A 15,741-nucleotide genomic window follows, 5' to 3' on the forward strand; every position below is an offset into this window, starting at 1 on the left:
TGCAGGGACATTCAGGTAGATGATTTGATCTAATAGCTTTTAAATAATTTTTTTTTATTATAACATTGCTTGTTATTGTTAAGAATAGAACCAAAGGAATGATTTGAAAAGACGCAATAATGATGTGCGTGTGCATGCGTGTGCGTGTGTGGTGTGTGGTGTGTGGTGTGTGTGTGTGTGTGTGCGTGCGTGTGTGTGTGTGTGCGCGTGTGTGTGTGTGTGTGCGCGTATGTGTGTGTGTGTGTGTGTGTGTTGTGTGTGTGTGTGTGTGTGTGTGGTGTGTGTGTGTGTGCGCGTGTACAGGTGGTGTATATAGTGTTGTTTATAATACTGATGTCAACAACTTTAACCACAGTGAGAAGAACAAGCATTTGTTTATCTTGTTTCATAATAGTATTGGTGTGAAGCTCCCAAATACACACATAAACACACAGACCACGCACCCATACACACACACACGCACAATGTCACAGGTTTCACACGCGCCACATTTAGTGCTCCATAATGATGTGGCTGCAATTAAAGGTGTGAAACAAACGGGTGACATGATGCAAGCATTGCACTGACAAACGAGTCACAATAAGCGAAACAAGTCTTCCTAATAACTCCCCTGTCAACCTCCTTAATGATGTATTTAACTTGAAAAAAACACTAATCTCAATTACTGCTGATGAAAGCACTAAAGCGTAACATTTTGGTGGATACAGTTGTATAACACTGTGTGACATTAAAGAACAGTAATGCAACTTCAAACTAACACAAATATTGTGGAATAGTATGAAAATACTGTACTTTTTTTCTGGAAGAGGATGTAGCACAGAAGTGACAATATGAACACAGCATTATAGAAGATCATTGCACTTCAAGGTATTCAGCCTGATTGCTTTGAGTAATCCTTTCATCTTCCAAGATGCTTATCCTCACAGGATTTACAGGAGTGCTGGAGCCTAACCGAGCTAACTATGGGCAAAAACTGGATTACACCTGGAAGTGGTGGCCAGGTAATCGCAGGGCACAAGTTACAATACACCCTGTTATTAATTTTACATTGTATTACATCAAATTTGCATTTTTATTGTGGTTGCAGTCTGCAAATGTTATTGCCTCATTTCATAAGACTAAAAATGTGCATCAAGCAAATGTGCAGATGCACCTAATCACGTGTTTTTTTTTACAATGCTCCCTTGGGTGTACTTTTTTATTTCATTGCAATCACAGTAGGTAACAAATATCACCAGTGCATAACAATTATTAACAACACAGGTACATGACATCTTCCAATGTAGGCCTTTATTCGATCGTCTATCAAAGCACAGTTAGCCAGCAGCATACTAATGATTTCAGTACATACATAGTGGAATAGTGGACGACTGGTTAGCACATCTGCCTCACAATTCCGAAGACCCGGGTTCAAATATGGCCTCACCTGTGGCGTTTGCATGTTTTCCCCATAGGTGCATGCATTTTTACTGGTTAGTCTTATGTTCTCCCAGATCCAAAAACATGAATGATAGATTAACTGAAGACTCTAAATTGCTTGTAGGTGTGCAAGTGAGAGCAAGTGATTATTTATATGTGCCCCGCAATTGGCTGGTGACCAGTTTAGGGTGTACCCCTCCCTCTTGCCCATATTTAGCTGGACAAGACTCCAGCATGTCTATGACCATGGTGAGGATAAGTAGTGTGTAAAATGAATGAATACACACACACACACACACACACACACACACACACACACACACACACACACACACACACACACACAGTGGCTCATTAAATTAATTATTTTAAAATGTTGTGTGTAAAAATGAAAAAGAACACAGCACAAAGTATTGAACACATGAGAAAGGGAGATTGAAAAAGGCATTGAATGCCAAAACAACGAAAATTTATCAGTAATGAAACAGCAATCCAGCCCCCCCGTCAGTGCAAATGGATATGAGCTGGTGTAGCCTGGGCAGTCCGCACTTCCACTGGTTTTCAAAATAAAAGTGCTGACTTTGCAAATGAAGAAAATATAAAGTATAAAGCCAAAATACATAAACATATCAGATTGAAGATAAAATTACAATAGTGAAGATAATCGAAACCACAATGTTAGGGATTTTGGTGAAATTAATAAAAAAAAAAGAATATAACCAACTCTCTTTTTTCTTGTTTGTTACACTGGTTCAGTCCTAATTGATGGCCTACAAAAAGGTCTCATTGCCAAGATATGAGTGACAACACATCTCATGATGGGTAAGAGTAAAGAGCTGTCTCAAGATCATCACAAACTAATTATTGCAAAACATAATGATGGTATCAGTTAGGTGCAAACAGCTAAGCTTTTTAATGCTCCAGGAAGCATGGTTGGGCCACACTTTGTAAGTGGAAAGTCAATCATACCGTCATAAATTTGCTGGATCTGCTCGAATAAGAGCAAAATCGAGCTGGATGCCAGAATGCACATCAGTTTGGAGGATAAATGGCAGTGTACCTCACCCTAAAGAAATAACATAAAGACACAGTAGTGTTCGAAATGATAGCAGTCCAATGTAACTAACCAGATTAATCCAGGTTTTGGGTGCATTTTTTATTGCTACATGTTAAAGATATGCAGAGGATTCTCGGAAAACCGACAAGACCCAGCATTCATGATATACACACTCTTAAAGCGGTGCAATTGGGAAATTTGTTGAAAGGGGTGTGTTGAAAAAAATAGCAGTCTGCCGTTAAGCACTGTGGCAGTGAGGTCATCAATTTTTTGAAAAACAGGTGTGAATCAAGCTAAACAAATAAATGTAAATGAATTGTGGAATGTCATTCAGGGACAGCAGAGTGGAGCAGCTGGAAAGCATTGGCCTCACAGTTCAGAGGACCCAGGTTCAATCCCGGCCTTCCCTGTGTGGAGTTTGCATGTTCTCCCCGTGTCTGCGTGGGTTTTCTCAGGGCACTCCGGTTTCCTCCAATGTCCCAAACACTTTGATTATTTGGACACTCTAGCATGCCCCTAGGTGTGATTGTGAGTGCGATTGTTGTCTGTCTTTTGTGCCCTGCGATTGGCTGGCACCCAGTTCAGGGTGTACCCCACCTCCTGGCCATTAACAGCTGGGATAGGCTCCAGCACCTCCACAACCCTAGTGAGGATAAGCGGCTAAGAAAATGGATGAATGGATGGATGGATGGATGGATGGATGGATGGATGTCATTCAAGAATCTTCGAGTGGAATAACAGATGAAAGTCACATGTCGGTTAACACAGGTATGAAGCAGTTATAAAAATCAACTGTGGTTATACAACTGAATATTAGTTTAATGATTCAAAGGATTGGTAAATCAGAGAAACAAAGTTTGCACAAAATGGTTTCAAGTTTGTAAAGTGAATGGCAGATTGCCATTTTTTTCATCACGCCCCTTTCAACAAATTGCCGAATTGCAAAGCTGTCACGGCCCATCGGAACGGGAGTAGAACCCAAATGCAGGACTCGGACGATGTAAGGTAGTTCGGGGAGACACGTTTATTATTTCGTGGTCGGGGATCGGGCAGGCAGTCAGATGCAGCAGCGGTAGTTGGGACGTCGGGCGAAGAGAGCAGGTGAGCGGGCAGGCAGGAGTCGGTGCACAGGAGAACGATCAAAGCAGGCAGAAGTGTCAAAGGAGTCAGGCTTACGGGATTGGTCGGAGAACAGGTGAAGGTCGGGACACACGGGTTGTCGATCAGGATACGGGAGTGCTCGAACGGGACATGAAGCTCAACGAACTGGCGCGGACCAGTCGTTATCGGGGTCATATAAATATGCCGGATAATCAGCCCGCATGAGGCGCAGGTGTGCGCGTCCCAATCAGCGCAACCGCACTGGCACCCGCACATTCCGGGCTGGAGCGGCAGGATCATGACAAAAGCCTTAAGAGTGTGTGTATATCATGTTCTTGTTGGTTTTCTGCGAATCTACTGTCATCCAATGTCCATTGTGATTAAGTAGATTAAGCCACATTTTCAGTATATTTTTTATTGCTACATGTCGAACAAGTTACCAACTCTACCTTTGCCATGTAGTCCATGTCCTGGATCCTCTCAGTGTTCCAACTTTTCTTAGCTAGCCTCTTTAGTTTCTCTATGGTTTCTTTGAGGTTTTACCACAAAGTCACCTTCCCCCCTTTCCTCGAAGATATACCAAGTACTCTCCTACCAGTTTATCTGATCACCTTGGCTGTAATGATTCAGACTTCTGAAAGCTCCTTCTGTCCTCCAAGAGACTGTCATGCCTCTTCTCAAAAAGATGCACAACATTCTTCCTTTCTCAAATTCGACTACATGATTATTTTCTCTATCCTTGTCTTCTTAATATTCCTCCCCATTATTCCATCTTAACCACTACCTTGTGGTCAGTACCCTAATTCAGATTATATCATCTCCACAAGATCTAGTCCACCTGTCTGGTTCCACTTTCTTAGGTCACGCTATGTTTCTGCCTCCTCTGAAAAAAATTTATCACTTCAGTCATTTCCATCCTTTTTATAAAGCTACCATCGGTCCCACCAAGTTCCTTTCCTGGATACCAAATGTACGCGTCACTTCTTTTTCACTCTTGTTTCTTTCACCAACATGTGCATTACAATCTGCACCAATCACAACTCTCTCGTTCACTGTCAGGGATGGTCAGAACTATTATGGCTATCACCTTCCACAATTTCTCTTTCCCTCCTACGTCACATCCTACCTTTGCGGCATAGCGAATAATCACATAATAAATAATCCACTCATTTTCAAATGTCAGCCTCATCCCTCAACCTGACACTCTTTTCACCTCCAAGACATTCTTAGCTGATACTGCTTTTAAAATAACCCCAACTCCATTTGTCTTCTCATCTATCCCATGGTAAAATAATTTGAACGATGTCCCTGAGCTTCTCGACCTGCTGCCTTTCCACCTGCTCTCCTAGACCATAGTATATCAGCCTTTCTTCTAATTCTGATGTCAATTATGCACATTGAATCAATCTTTCTGTGGAGGAACAAGAGGGAAGGTTTGGACACTTATGCTTCCACATTATTTCTCATTTTTAATCCAAAGATTTCAGTTTTTTAGCAACTAAGAGTGGCAAAGGATAAAATGGTGGAAAAAGTTTTGATTTGTCTTGGTTTCTTTGTTTTTCAGGTCATTAAAACCTGGCATTTAAACATTGGTATGTAAACTGTTTATAATCATCATGGAATGTTTTAATGGATTTGATAAATTAAAGTCAAGGAATTTCAAATGGCTCTTTAATCTATCGATTTTTCTGAATGTGGCCTAAGAGGAAAAAATTTGGAAACCGCTTATTCTTCCAATGCATTCGCTTTCTTGCAAATAAACTTGATTTACTATTTTTTTCATCCCAAAAACGTCAAAGTTTGGGAGTGTGATGATGAGGAGGAGAAAGAGGCGTACTATCATATGTTGTTGTGGATTTATGAATACTGTCATGCAGAAGAGCGTCGGAGCTGGGTTGTGGGGCAACTTGTCTTCTGCTCTCCCTGATGGAGATGGCGGAGGAAGCCTTGTTGTGCTTCCCGCGGCTTGCCAACACGTCATGCAGGAAGACGCATCGTCCTCCCTCAGCAGCCGCTCTCACTTACATGCTGCTTTCGGCTATCTCGCTGATCACATTTATTCTGAACCTGCTGGTCATCATCGCCATCTCTCATTTCAAGTGATGCCTTTTCGTCTTTCCTCATACGTAATGTCCTAATTCCACAGGTTATAACAAGTGTTTGTCTTTGTTTAGGCAACTGCACACTCCCACCAACCTGCTACTCCTTTCGCTGGCCACCTCTGATTTCCTGGTGGGCTTCCTGATGTTGTTTCAGATTTTTCTCCTTGACGGATGTTGGTTTTTTGGCGATTTGATGTGTGTTGTTTATTATATTCTCGATTACTGGATAACGTCTGTCTCAATAGGAAGTATGGTGCTCATATCAATCGACCGCTATGTGGCTATCTGTGACTCTCTCCATTACCATATCAAAATCTCGCAAATAAGAGTTAAAATTTATGTTTTTCTCTTGTGGCTTGTTTCTTTAGTTTTCCACATTGTGTATTTTACTGACAATCTGAAGCAACCAGACAAGTATAACACCTGTGTAGGTGAATGTGTGATCGTACATACTCTCTTGGAATGACAGACCTTTTTTTCTCCTTCATTGGTCCACTCACTATCATTGTGGTTCTATATATGAGATTTTTTTTTGTGGCAGTGTCTCAGGTGCGTGCCATGCGTTCCCGTGTGGGAATCCTCATATTGCGGGGCACAACTGTCAAGAGTTCTGAGCTGAAGGCAGCCAGGACCCTTGGGGTGGTGGTGTTTATCATGTGCATGTGCAGCTGATTAGGGCTATTGCACCGCTTTCATTTTTTTACCTATATGTTCACTCAAATACAATCTTCATCATCATTATATATTTTCTGCATATATCGAGATTGGGAAGGCAATAAAAGTAGTGACATCTTAGTTAATTTGCTTGTGTCTTGATAATACTGTATTGTTGTTTGGTAGTCCTCTTGTCCAACCCTCCCACCATACACGCACACGCAGTTAAGAAAAAATGAGAGAAAAAATGCACGAGATACATTACTTCCACTCCCTCAACAAAGCTCTTAACCATCAGCTCCTCCCTCCTCAACCACTGACAACAGAGGATTGTACAGTGTTCCCAGTAAACCAAAAATAGAAGATACCGTGACAAAAAAATTATTCGTTGTGCATTCTTTTATGACTCCTCAGTAAAATAAAAGATCTAAAAGATCTATTTGTGCGGGATCTGAGCAGAGTACAACCGCAAATAGTGAATATTCGTGAATAGATGACGTTCATTAAGAATTGCTATTTAAAAAAAACTCTACCCATTTAGAAAAGGAGGGATAACATAAGACAGGTTGAAAGGACAATGATGAAGATTGAGGGATGAATAGGTCATTCAAATAAATACTGTAACTAGAATGACTTAACAGCACTCTCCCGGTTGACTGTGGCTGAGAGGCAAAGTAAAGCCTTTACACTTACGTTCCTACCTAAGGACAATTTTAAGTCTTCGTTTATCCAAAGAATTATGTTTTTGAAATGTGAGAGGAAGCCATAGCCCATGAAGAAAGCACACGCAAGAGGGGAAAACGCAAGTTCCAGTCAGGAAGGCCGCAACCCAGATTTGTAACCACAACACCAGATATAGATATGAGCATATATACTAATCGCACATACACCGTGCTACCACTACAATTACTAATTTGTACTGAAAACACTACCACTGACAGTGTTGTATAGTTCTTGACTTTAAATTGATCTCTGCGGAAGAAAACAAAAACAAATAGACTCAGTAGTAATTTTAGTCCTCTTTTCCGTTAACATATTTGATTTTCAGGCAGATTGTGGCCTGTCCACAATTCGGTCAAACCATCTTGATTTGAAACATTAGCTTGCTGGCATCATCAACAGAAGACAAGGACATTTCCTTTATAAAGCTCGTGCACGTGACGTCACCATTTTCACGGCGCCACATTGCCGGTCAGACAGAGCTGCTCGACATTGAACCGGAGGAGAATATTTACAATACCCAAGACCTGTTGTGCAGTTGATTGTCACAACAGACGAGACAGATATTTTTAAGAGATCATTCTATGGAATACCAGCTGAATAGACCACAAAATATCGATGGATTTTGGCAATTAAACATGATAGATGGTGCCCAACCACAATACACACACGCCTGTGTATCGATCGCGTCATTTCAAGTAGGAATTATTCTTCTCAATCTCAAATTACCAAAAAGTATTTATAATGCCAAGTTGGCTCATTTGAGAACAATGCGTATTAAAAAAAAACGTCTGTCGCAGAGATTTACGGAGGTTAAGTGTGACCGCAATCACTTCCATGTACGGTCCTTGGTTTTCCTGCCTGTGTGCTTCAGGTCATTGTCATGTTGAAAGACTCAGCCATGACCCATCTTCAATGCTCTGACTGACGGAAAGAAGTTGTTCCCCAAAATCTCTCAATACATGGCCGTGATCATCCTTTCCTTAATACAGTGCAGTCGTCCTGTCCCATGTGCAGAAAAACACCCCAAAACATGATGCTACCACCCCCATGCTTCACAGTAGGGATGGTGTTCTCAGGATGGAACTCATCACTCGTCTTCCTCCAAACAAGGTTAGTGAAATTATGACTGACCAAAAAGTTCAATTTTGGTGGCATATGACCACAAAACTTTCTCCCATGACCTTCTGCATCATCCAAATGGTCATTGGCAAACTTAAGACGGGCTCTGACATGTGTAGTTTAAGCAGGGGAACCTTCCATTTCATGCATGGCTTCAAACCATGACATCTTAGTATATAACCAGTCACCTTTGAAACGGTGGTCCCAGCTCTTTTCAGGTCCTCCTGTCGTGTAGTCCTGGGTTGATTCCTTACCTTTCTAAGGATCATTGAGACCCCACGAGGTGATATCTTTCATGGGGCTCCACTCCGATTGAGATTGACCGTCATGTCTGGCTTCTTCCATTTTGTAATGATTGCTCCAGCAGTGGACCTTTTTCCACCAAGCTGCTTGGCAGTTCCTCCGTAGCCCTTTCCAGTCGTGTGGAGTTGTACAATTTTATCTCTGGTGTCTTTGGACAGCTCTTTGGTGTTGGCCATGTTACAAGTTTGAGTCTCACTGATTGTATGGGGTGGACAGGTGTCTTTATGCAGCTAATGACCTCACACAGGTGCATCTGAGTCAGGATAATCCATGGAGTGGAGATGGACTTTCAAAGTTAGAATAATAGGTCTTTGAGGGTCAGAATTCTAGCTGGTAGACAGGTGTTCAAATACTTATTTGCAGCTGTATCATGCAAATAAATTGTTAAAAAATCATACATTGTGATTTCTGGATTTTTCTTTTTTATATTATCTCTCTCACTGTGGACATGCCCCTACAATGAAAATTTCAGACCCCTCCATGATTTCTAAGTGGGAGAACTTGCAATATAGTAGGGTCTTCAAATAATTATTTTCTTCACTGTATATGTTTCCAACATACTCGGTGAATAAAGTTGATTCTGATTCTGATTTAAGATCCTGGTGCTCAGGCAGGGCGGTGGGGCAGGGTGCACCGATCGGGAAAATCGAGAGATGTGCTCAAACCCAGTCTGACACCCACACCCTCCTGACCTCATACTCGTCCCCCAGGAACCTTTTTACTGGAAATGTACATGTGCTCAGATGTGATTAGTGAGAAAAATATATAACTAGAGTGGTGTGTGTGTGTGTGTGTGTGTGTGTGTGTGTGTGTGTGTGTGTGTGTGTGTGTGTGTGTGTGTGTGGTGTGTGTGTGTGTGTGTGTGTGTGTGTGTGTGTGCACTGAGTGATTAAGAGGCATGACTCCTGCAGTTCAGGCCCATCCGGCCAGACAACCACAAATAGAAAGGGCCACCCCACCCAGACCCACAGCACAGACTGGGGGACCCTTCCAGCACTCCCTCCAGTACCCACTACCAACCCCCAAATGTTAGATATGGACCCGCACGCCCACCCCAGACCAGGCAGGGACAAAAACCCCACAACAGTACCCACAGCCCACAGGGAACCCCCCTCCCACACACACACAAACACACTGAAAGAGGAAGAGGCAACTGATAGCCACAGATTGATCTTAATAGCTTCTTTGATGTTCCAGTTTAATGTAATTGTTTTCTGAGCAGTATCTTATGCGACGAGTACTAACAGTGCATATTGATTAGGGAGGTCGATTATGGTTAAGTCACCAAATATGCATGCATCCATCAATTGTTCTGAAAGTGGTCTTAGAGGAAAAAGTTTGAAAACTGCTTATTCTTCCAATCCATTCTCTTTCTTGCAAATAAAACTGATTTACTATTTGTTTAATCCCAAAAGAATGTTGACGTCAAAGTTTGGGAGGGTGATGAGGAGGAGGAGAAAGAGGCGTACTATCATATGTTGCTGTAGAATTATGAATACCGTCATACAGAAGAGCGTCAGAGGTGGGTTGAGGGGCAACTTGTCTTCTGCTCTCCCTGATGGAGGTGGCAGAGGAAGCCTTGTTGTGCTTCCCGCTGCTTGCCAACACGTCATGCAGGAAGATGCATCGTCCTCCCTCAGCAGCCGCTCTCACTTACATGCTGCTGTCGGCTATCTCGCTGATCACCTTCATTCTGAACCTGCTGGTCATCATCGCCATCTCTCATTTCAAGTGATGCCTTTTCGTCCTTCCTCATACGTAATGTCCTAATTCCAGAGGTTATAACAAGTGTTTGTCTTTGTTTAGGCAACTGCACACTCCCACCAACCTGCTACTCCTTTCGCTGGCCACCTCTGATTTCCTGGTGGGCTTCCTGATGTTGTTTCAGATTTTTCTCCTTGACGGTTGTTGGTTTTTTGGTGATTTGATGTGTGTTGTTTATTATATTCTCGATTACTGGATAACGTCTGTCTCAATAGGAAGTATGGTGCTCATATCAATCGACCGCTATGTTGCTATCTGTGACTCTCTGCATTACCACATCAAAGTCTCTCAAACAAGAGTTAAAATCAGTGTTTTTCTATGTTGGTTTGTTTCATTAATTTTTCACTGTATTTGTTTCATTAACATTCTGAAGCAACCAGGCAGGTACAACACCTGTGTAGGTGAATGTGTGATTGTGGTTACGTACGCCGTTGGAATGACAGACCTTTTTTTCTCCTTCATTGGCCCGCTTGCTGTCATTATGGTTCTATATATGAGAGTGTTTGTAGTGGCAGTGTCTCAGGTGCGTGCCATGCGTTCCCGTGTGGGTATCCTCATATTGCGGGGCACAACTGTCAAGAGTTCTGAGCTGAAGGCAGCCAGGACCCTTGGGGTGGTGGTGGTGGTGTTTATCATGTGCATCATGCCATATTTTTGCATCGCCATCTCGGGCCAGGATGTTCTGCTCAATGCATCATCTGCAGCCTTTATCATCTGCCTGTTCTACTTCAACTCCTGTCTGAATCCGCTAATCTATGCTATTTTCTATCCCTGGTTCAGAAGGTCCATTAAGATCATTGTTACACTGAAGATTCTAAAGCCTGACTCCAGCCAAGCCAAAATAATGTAGACAATCCAGATATGCTTTCTAGACTTAATACTGTTCAGAACAGAATATTCTCTCAATTCTGTTTCCATTGAGGATGACTGTAATGGTTCGTCTTGTGAGTTACTTTTTTTCAAGTGACAGATTTAATTTCTACTGGACACAATCATACATGCTTTCAACATTTAAACTGTCAAAAACAACTCATTCTCCATTCTGTTTCACATTTGAAATATCTCTATTTGGTTTATTGTATGTGTAGCGATACTGAGCCACAATGGAGATAAAAAAACAAAATGCTAAAAAAAATCCCATTCACGAGAGATACGTAGACACGTGTGGAACCACAATCACACGAAATCTTTTGTCCCAAAGAACTGCAAACAAAGCAAACCCAAAAAAAGCAATTGTTTTGTTCAATATTTATTCATGTCATCCTGTACATGCTCTGCCGTGTGGTAAGTTAGGAGTGCAGGAGCTTGTTGGAAGGAATCATATTATTTTTATCCTGTTAAAGAAATGAATTTTTTTACATTTTATGATACTATTGCACCTCTTGCAGTGTTTACATATCTGCTCAATCAGAAAAAATCAAAATCATCTTACATTTTTACATCTTCAGTTGAGATTAGATCACCTTCAAGTAAATTTGGTTGTCACGATAATACAGTATAGTTGTTTGCTCGTCGTCTCGTTTCATCCCCCTGGCCCCCACCCAACCTCAGATGCTCCAAAAAGGGAAAAAATCTATGAGATACAGTATGTCCAATGGCTTGTGGCACATTCACATGTGATTCCTCACAATAAACAGTCAGTTTTGAGTGATTCTGACATTGAGAAATTCCTTTGCAGGATTCCACATTCTTGTCCACTACACAGATATACTAACCACACATACACCGTGCTGCCGTGCCAATGACTAATACTGAAAACACTGGCACTTACAGTGTTGCATCGTGATTGATTTTAAAATGATGTCTGCAGAACAAAAGAAAAAAAATCCATTTGTTTTACAAATAGATTCAGTAGTAATTTTAGGCTTCTTTTCTGTTAACATGTTTGATTTTCAGGCAGATTTTGGTCTGTTCACTATTTGGTCAAACCATCTTCACTTGAAACATTAGCCTGCTGACATCAGCAACAGAAGACAAGCACATTTCCTTTGTAGTTTTTTTTTTTTTTTTTTGATTCAATCCCCCAATTCATGTCTGCCAATTTGAAGTGGAAAAATAGCTTGAGTACATATCTATGAACTGTTTTGAACACTTAAAATATTTGTCAAATGTTGTAAAGAAAGCAAGCTGTGTTAACTGTTATTGTTTTCTTAGACAACAGCCAGGTTAAATACTTTTAAGTCGGCTTGTTTTGCTAAAATCAAAGTTGTAATGCTTTCATCAAGAAGCCACATGACCCAAATGTAGATTCATTCCTACCTAATAAATATACAGATTTAGTCAGGTCATAGTTGTATTTATTGGATGCTAATGGCTAAGTGGTTAGACCATCCATTTTCTAAAATGCTTATCCTCACAAGTGCGGAGTGCTGGAGCCGATCCCAGCTGTCATCGGGAAGGAGGCGGGGTACACCCTGAACTGGTTGCCAGCCAATCACAGGGCACATGGAGACAGACAAGTCGCACTCACACCTATGGGCAATTTAGAGTGTCCAATTAATGTTGTGTGTTTTGGGAGGAAACCAAAGTGCATGGAGAAAACCCACGCAGGCACAGGGAGAACACGCAAACTCCACACAGGCGGAGCAGGGATGGAATGCGGGTTCTCAGGACTGTGAGGCCAACGCTTTACAGCTGCGCCACCATGCCGCCCTGGTTCTAAGACCTTTGAAAAAAAAAAGTTTGTGTAGATGGCATAATGTAGTCGTGTACTTTTGTGAAATAAAATCTTTTTTTACAGTCAGTGGTGTTGTGTGCCAACAGATGTATGTGTACACAATAATTCACTGATAATGAAACATCCATCCATCCATCTTCTTCGCGGCTTATTCTCACGAGGGTCGCGGGAGTACTGGAGCTTATCCCAGCTGTTAACGGGCAGGAGGCAGGGTACACCCTGAACTGGTTGCCAGTCAATCACAGGGCACATGGAGACAAACAGCTGCACTCACAATCACACCTAGGGCCAATTTAGAGTGTCCAATTTATGTTGCATGTTTTTGGGACGTGGGAGGAAACTGGAGTGCCTGGAGAAAACCCACACAGGCACGGGCATAATATACAAACTCCACACAGGGAGGGTTGGGATTGAACCCGGGTCCTCAGAAATGTGAGCCCAACACTTACCAGCTGCGCCACCATGCTGCCCTGAAAATTAAATAGAGAATCAAATCATGTTTGGTGTATAATATGTGTACAGCATATGGGATAGAACCATACCACACAATGTTGGCCTAATTACAAATGTGCACAAAAGGTATCCTTTATGTGACAACCCAGATAAGTAAATGTATGCTGAATAAAAGTCCAGAATTATTAAGATGAAACTGTTCCAAAGTCAATGTTCTTTTGTGTCCAAATTGTAATTATGAAGGTATCCTTTTCAAATCTTAAAAAAAACGAATATATTTCACCACAAGGTGGCGCCTTGGCGTCATATTTGGAAAAATGTGTCATGTTTGAAGCTATGGCAGAATGCCACATGACCGGAGATAGCCAACCGCAAACACAGATATAGAATGAGGATGTGATATTAAAAAAAAAACTGAGCTTTTGCTTTTTAAAATTGTAATCATGGAAATTTCCAAAAGCAACCGTGATGAAATGGACTCAATGTACGCAGCACTTCCTCATATGGGGTGAGGTAGTGAGCTACGGCGGTTTTGTTATTTAAAAAGTCATATACTAACTTTAAAAAAGAGATAGGAACAGGGTCTGAAATGTAAGTTAATAGTTTCAGTTGATGAACTTCACCAAGCCTTTGTAGCATCAACCAAGACAAAACTTTCTTGTGTTTCCTTACACAGACACATACTCTGAGTCAAAGTTTTGAGTTGTATTTGCTGAATTGTGATGGACCAAGTTTCATCTGACATTGTCAATTTTATTTTTAAAATTAACTTTAAATTCTCTTCACATCTCACTCATCAGTGTGATATTTAAATAATTAAAAACAGGATTTATGAGATGGTCAACGGTGATCCTTGAGCTAGTACCCAATGATCATAGGAGCTAAATTGTCTGCGGCTTCACGCCCCTTGTAGGGTTACCCACACCAAACAAGTCGTAGGTGAAGGACCAGAAAAAGCACAGCTGCGCAAATTCTTCGGTTGAATAAAATTAATGGATCCAGGTTTCACTTGACCGGACCGGCCATGTCACCCCACTCTGGACCCAGACCTAGAGAAGGCCTGGCCATGGGGCTCGGTCGGGCACACCCTGAAAAGGTAACGTGGGTCCCACTTCCCATTGGTTCACCACCTGTGAGAGGGTCTGTAGGGTTCAGGTGCAGTGTAAACTGGGCAGTCCACGAAGGCAGGGACATTGGTGATAAGATCCCCGGCTACAGAAACTGGTTCTCAGGACATGGAATGTCACCTCTCTGGCAGGGAATGAGCCTGAGCTGGTGTATGAGGTTGAGAAGTTTCAAATAGACATAGTCGAACTTGCCTTCACACACTGCCTGGGCTCTGGTACCAGTCCTTTTGATGCATGTTTCTGCCAATGGACCAAACACTAGTTCAGAGTACCCACCCTTTTTGGAGTCCTTTGGAGTGGAGAGAGTGCTGGAGAATGCTCCCGCTGGGGACTCCATCGTCCTGCTGCGGTACTTCAATGCTGATGTCGGCAATGACAGTGAGACTTCAAAGGGCCTGATTGGGAAGAACATCCCCCCACCTCCCTTCTACGATCAGACTTGAGCGATCATCTGTTTCGGGACTTCTGTGCTCTTCACAGGTTGTCTGTAACGAACATCATGTTCAGGCGTGAGGGGGTCCACACGTGAAGTTGACACAAGGACATCCAAGGTCACAGTTCTATGATGAACTTTGTGGTCATTGGACTTGCAGCCACATGTCCTGGACACACTGTCAACTGATCACCACCTGATGATGAGTTGGTGCCGGTGGAAGGGGAAAATGCCAGTCCAACGTGGCAGACCCAAATGTATTATGCGGGTCACCCTTGCTATATTGCAAGTTCTCCCACTTAGAAATCATGGAGGGGTCTGAAATTTCCATCTTAGGTGCATGTCCACTGTGAGAGAGATAATCTAAAAAGAAGAATCCAGAAATCACAACATATGATTTTTTAATGAATTATTTGTTTGATATAGCTGCAAATAAGTATTTGAACACCCGAGAAAACCAATGTTAATATTTGGTACAGTAGCCTTTGTTTGCAATTAGAGAGGTCAAATGTTTCCTGTAGTTGTTCACCAGGTTTGCCCACTCCTCCACACAGATCTTCTCATGATCAGACAGGTTTCTGGGATGTCACTGAGAAACATGGAGTTTCAGCTCCCTCCAAAGATTTTGTATTGGTTTTCGGTCTGGAGACTGGCTAGGCAATGTCAGAACCTTGATATGCTTCTTTCGGAGCCAGTCCTCAGTTTTCCTGGCTGTGTGCTTCGGGTCATTGTCATGTTGAAAGACCCAGGCACGACCCATCTTCAATGCTCTGACTGAGCGAAAGAGGTTGTTCCCCAAAATCTCAATA

General features: G+C 42.1%; 1 protein-coding gene and 1 pseudogene across 1 annotated transcript; both read left to right on the top strand.

Moving 5' to 3' along the window:
- The window catches only part of LOC133512492 (trace amine-associated receptor 1-like), a 32,030-nt pseudogene extending 25,679 nt beyond the window's left edge, over positions 1–6,351 (top strand).
- Positions 6,352–10,036: 3,685 nt separating this feature from the next.
- Positions 10,037–11,092, top strand: LOC133512307 (trace amine-associated receptor 4-like). Its single transcript, XM_061841802.1, has 2 exons — positions 10,037–10,209; positions 10,285–11,092. Exons 1-2 carry the CDS (start codon positions 10,037–10,039, stop codon positions 11,090–11,092), a joined length of 981 nt encoding a protein of 326 aa, XP_061697786.1.
- The last annotated feature ends 4,649 nt before the right edge of the window (positions 11,093–15,741 follow it).

The sequence above is a fragment of the Syngnathoides biaculeatus genome, chromosome 14, assembly GCF_019802595.1.
Source record: "Syngnathoides biaculeatus isolate LvHL_M chromosome 14, ASM1980259v1, whole genome shotgun sequence".
Classification (NCBI taxonomy): domain Eukaryota; kingdom Metazoa; phylum Chordata; class Actinopteri; order Syngnathiformes; family Syngnathidae; genus Syngnathoides; species Syngnathoides biaculeatus.

Bases quoted from the DNA above. Each gene is read 5' to 3' on its own strand.
- LOC133512307 (XM_061841802.1), top strand. From the start codon at position 10,037: ATGGAGGTGGCAGAGGAAGCCTTGTTGTGCTTCCCGCTGCTTGCCAAC. The intron at 10,210-10,284 runs GTGATGCCTTTT...GTCTTTGTTTAG, and splicing joins ATCGCCATCTCTCATTTCAA to GCAACTGCACACTCCCACCA.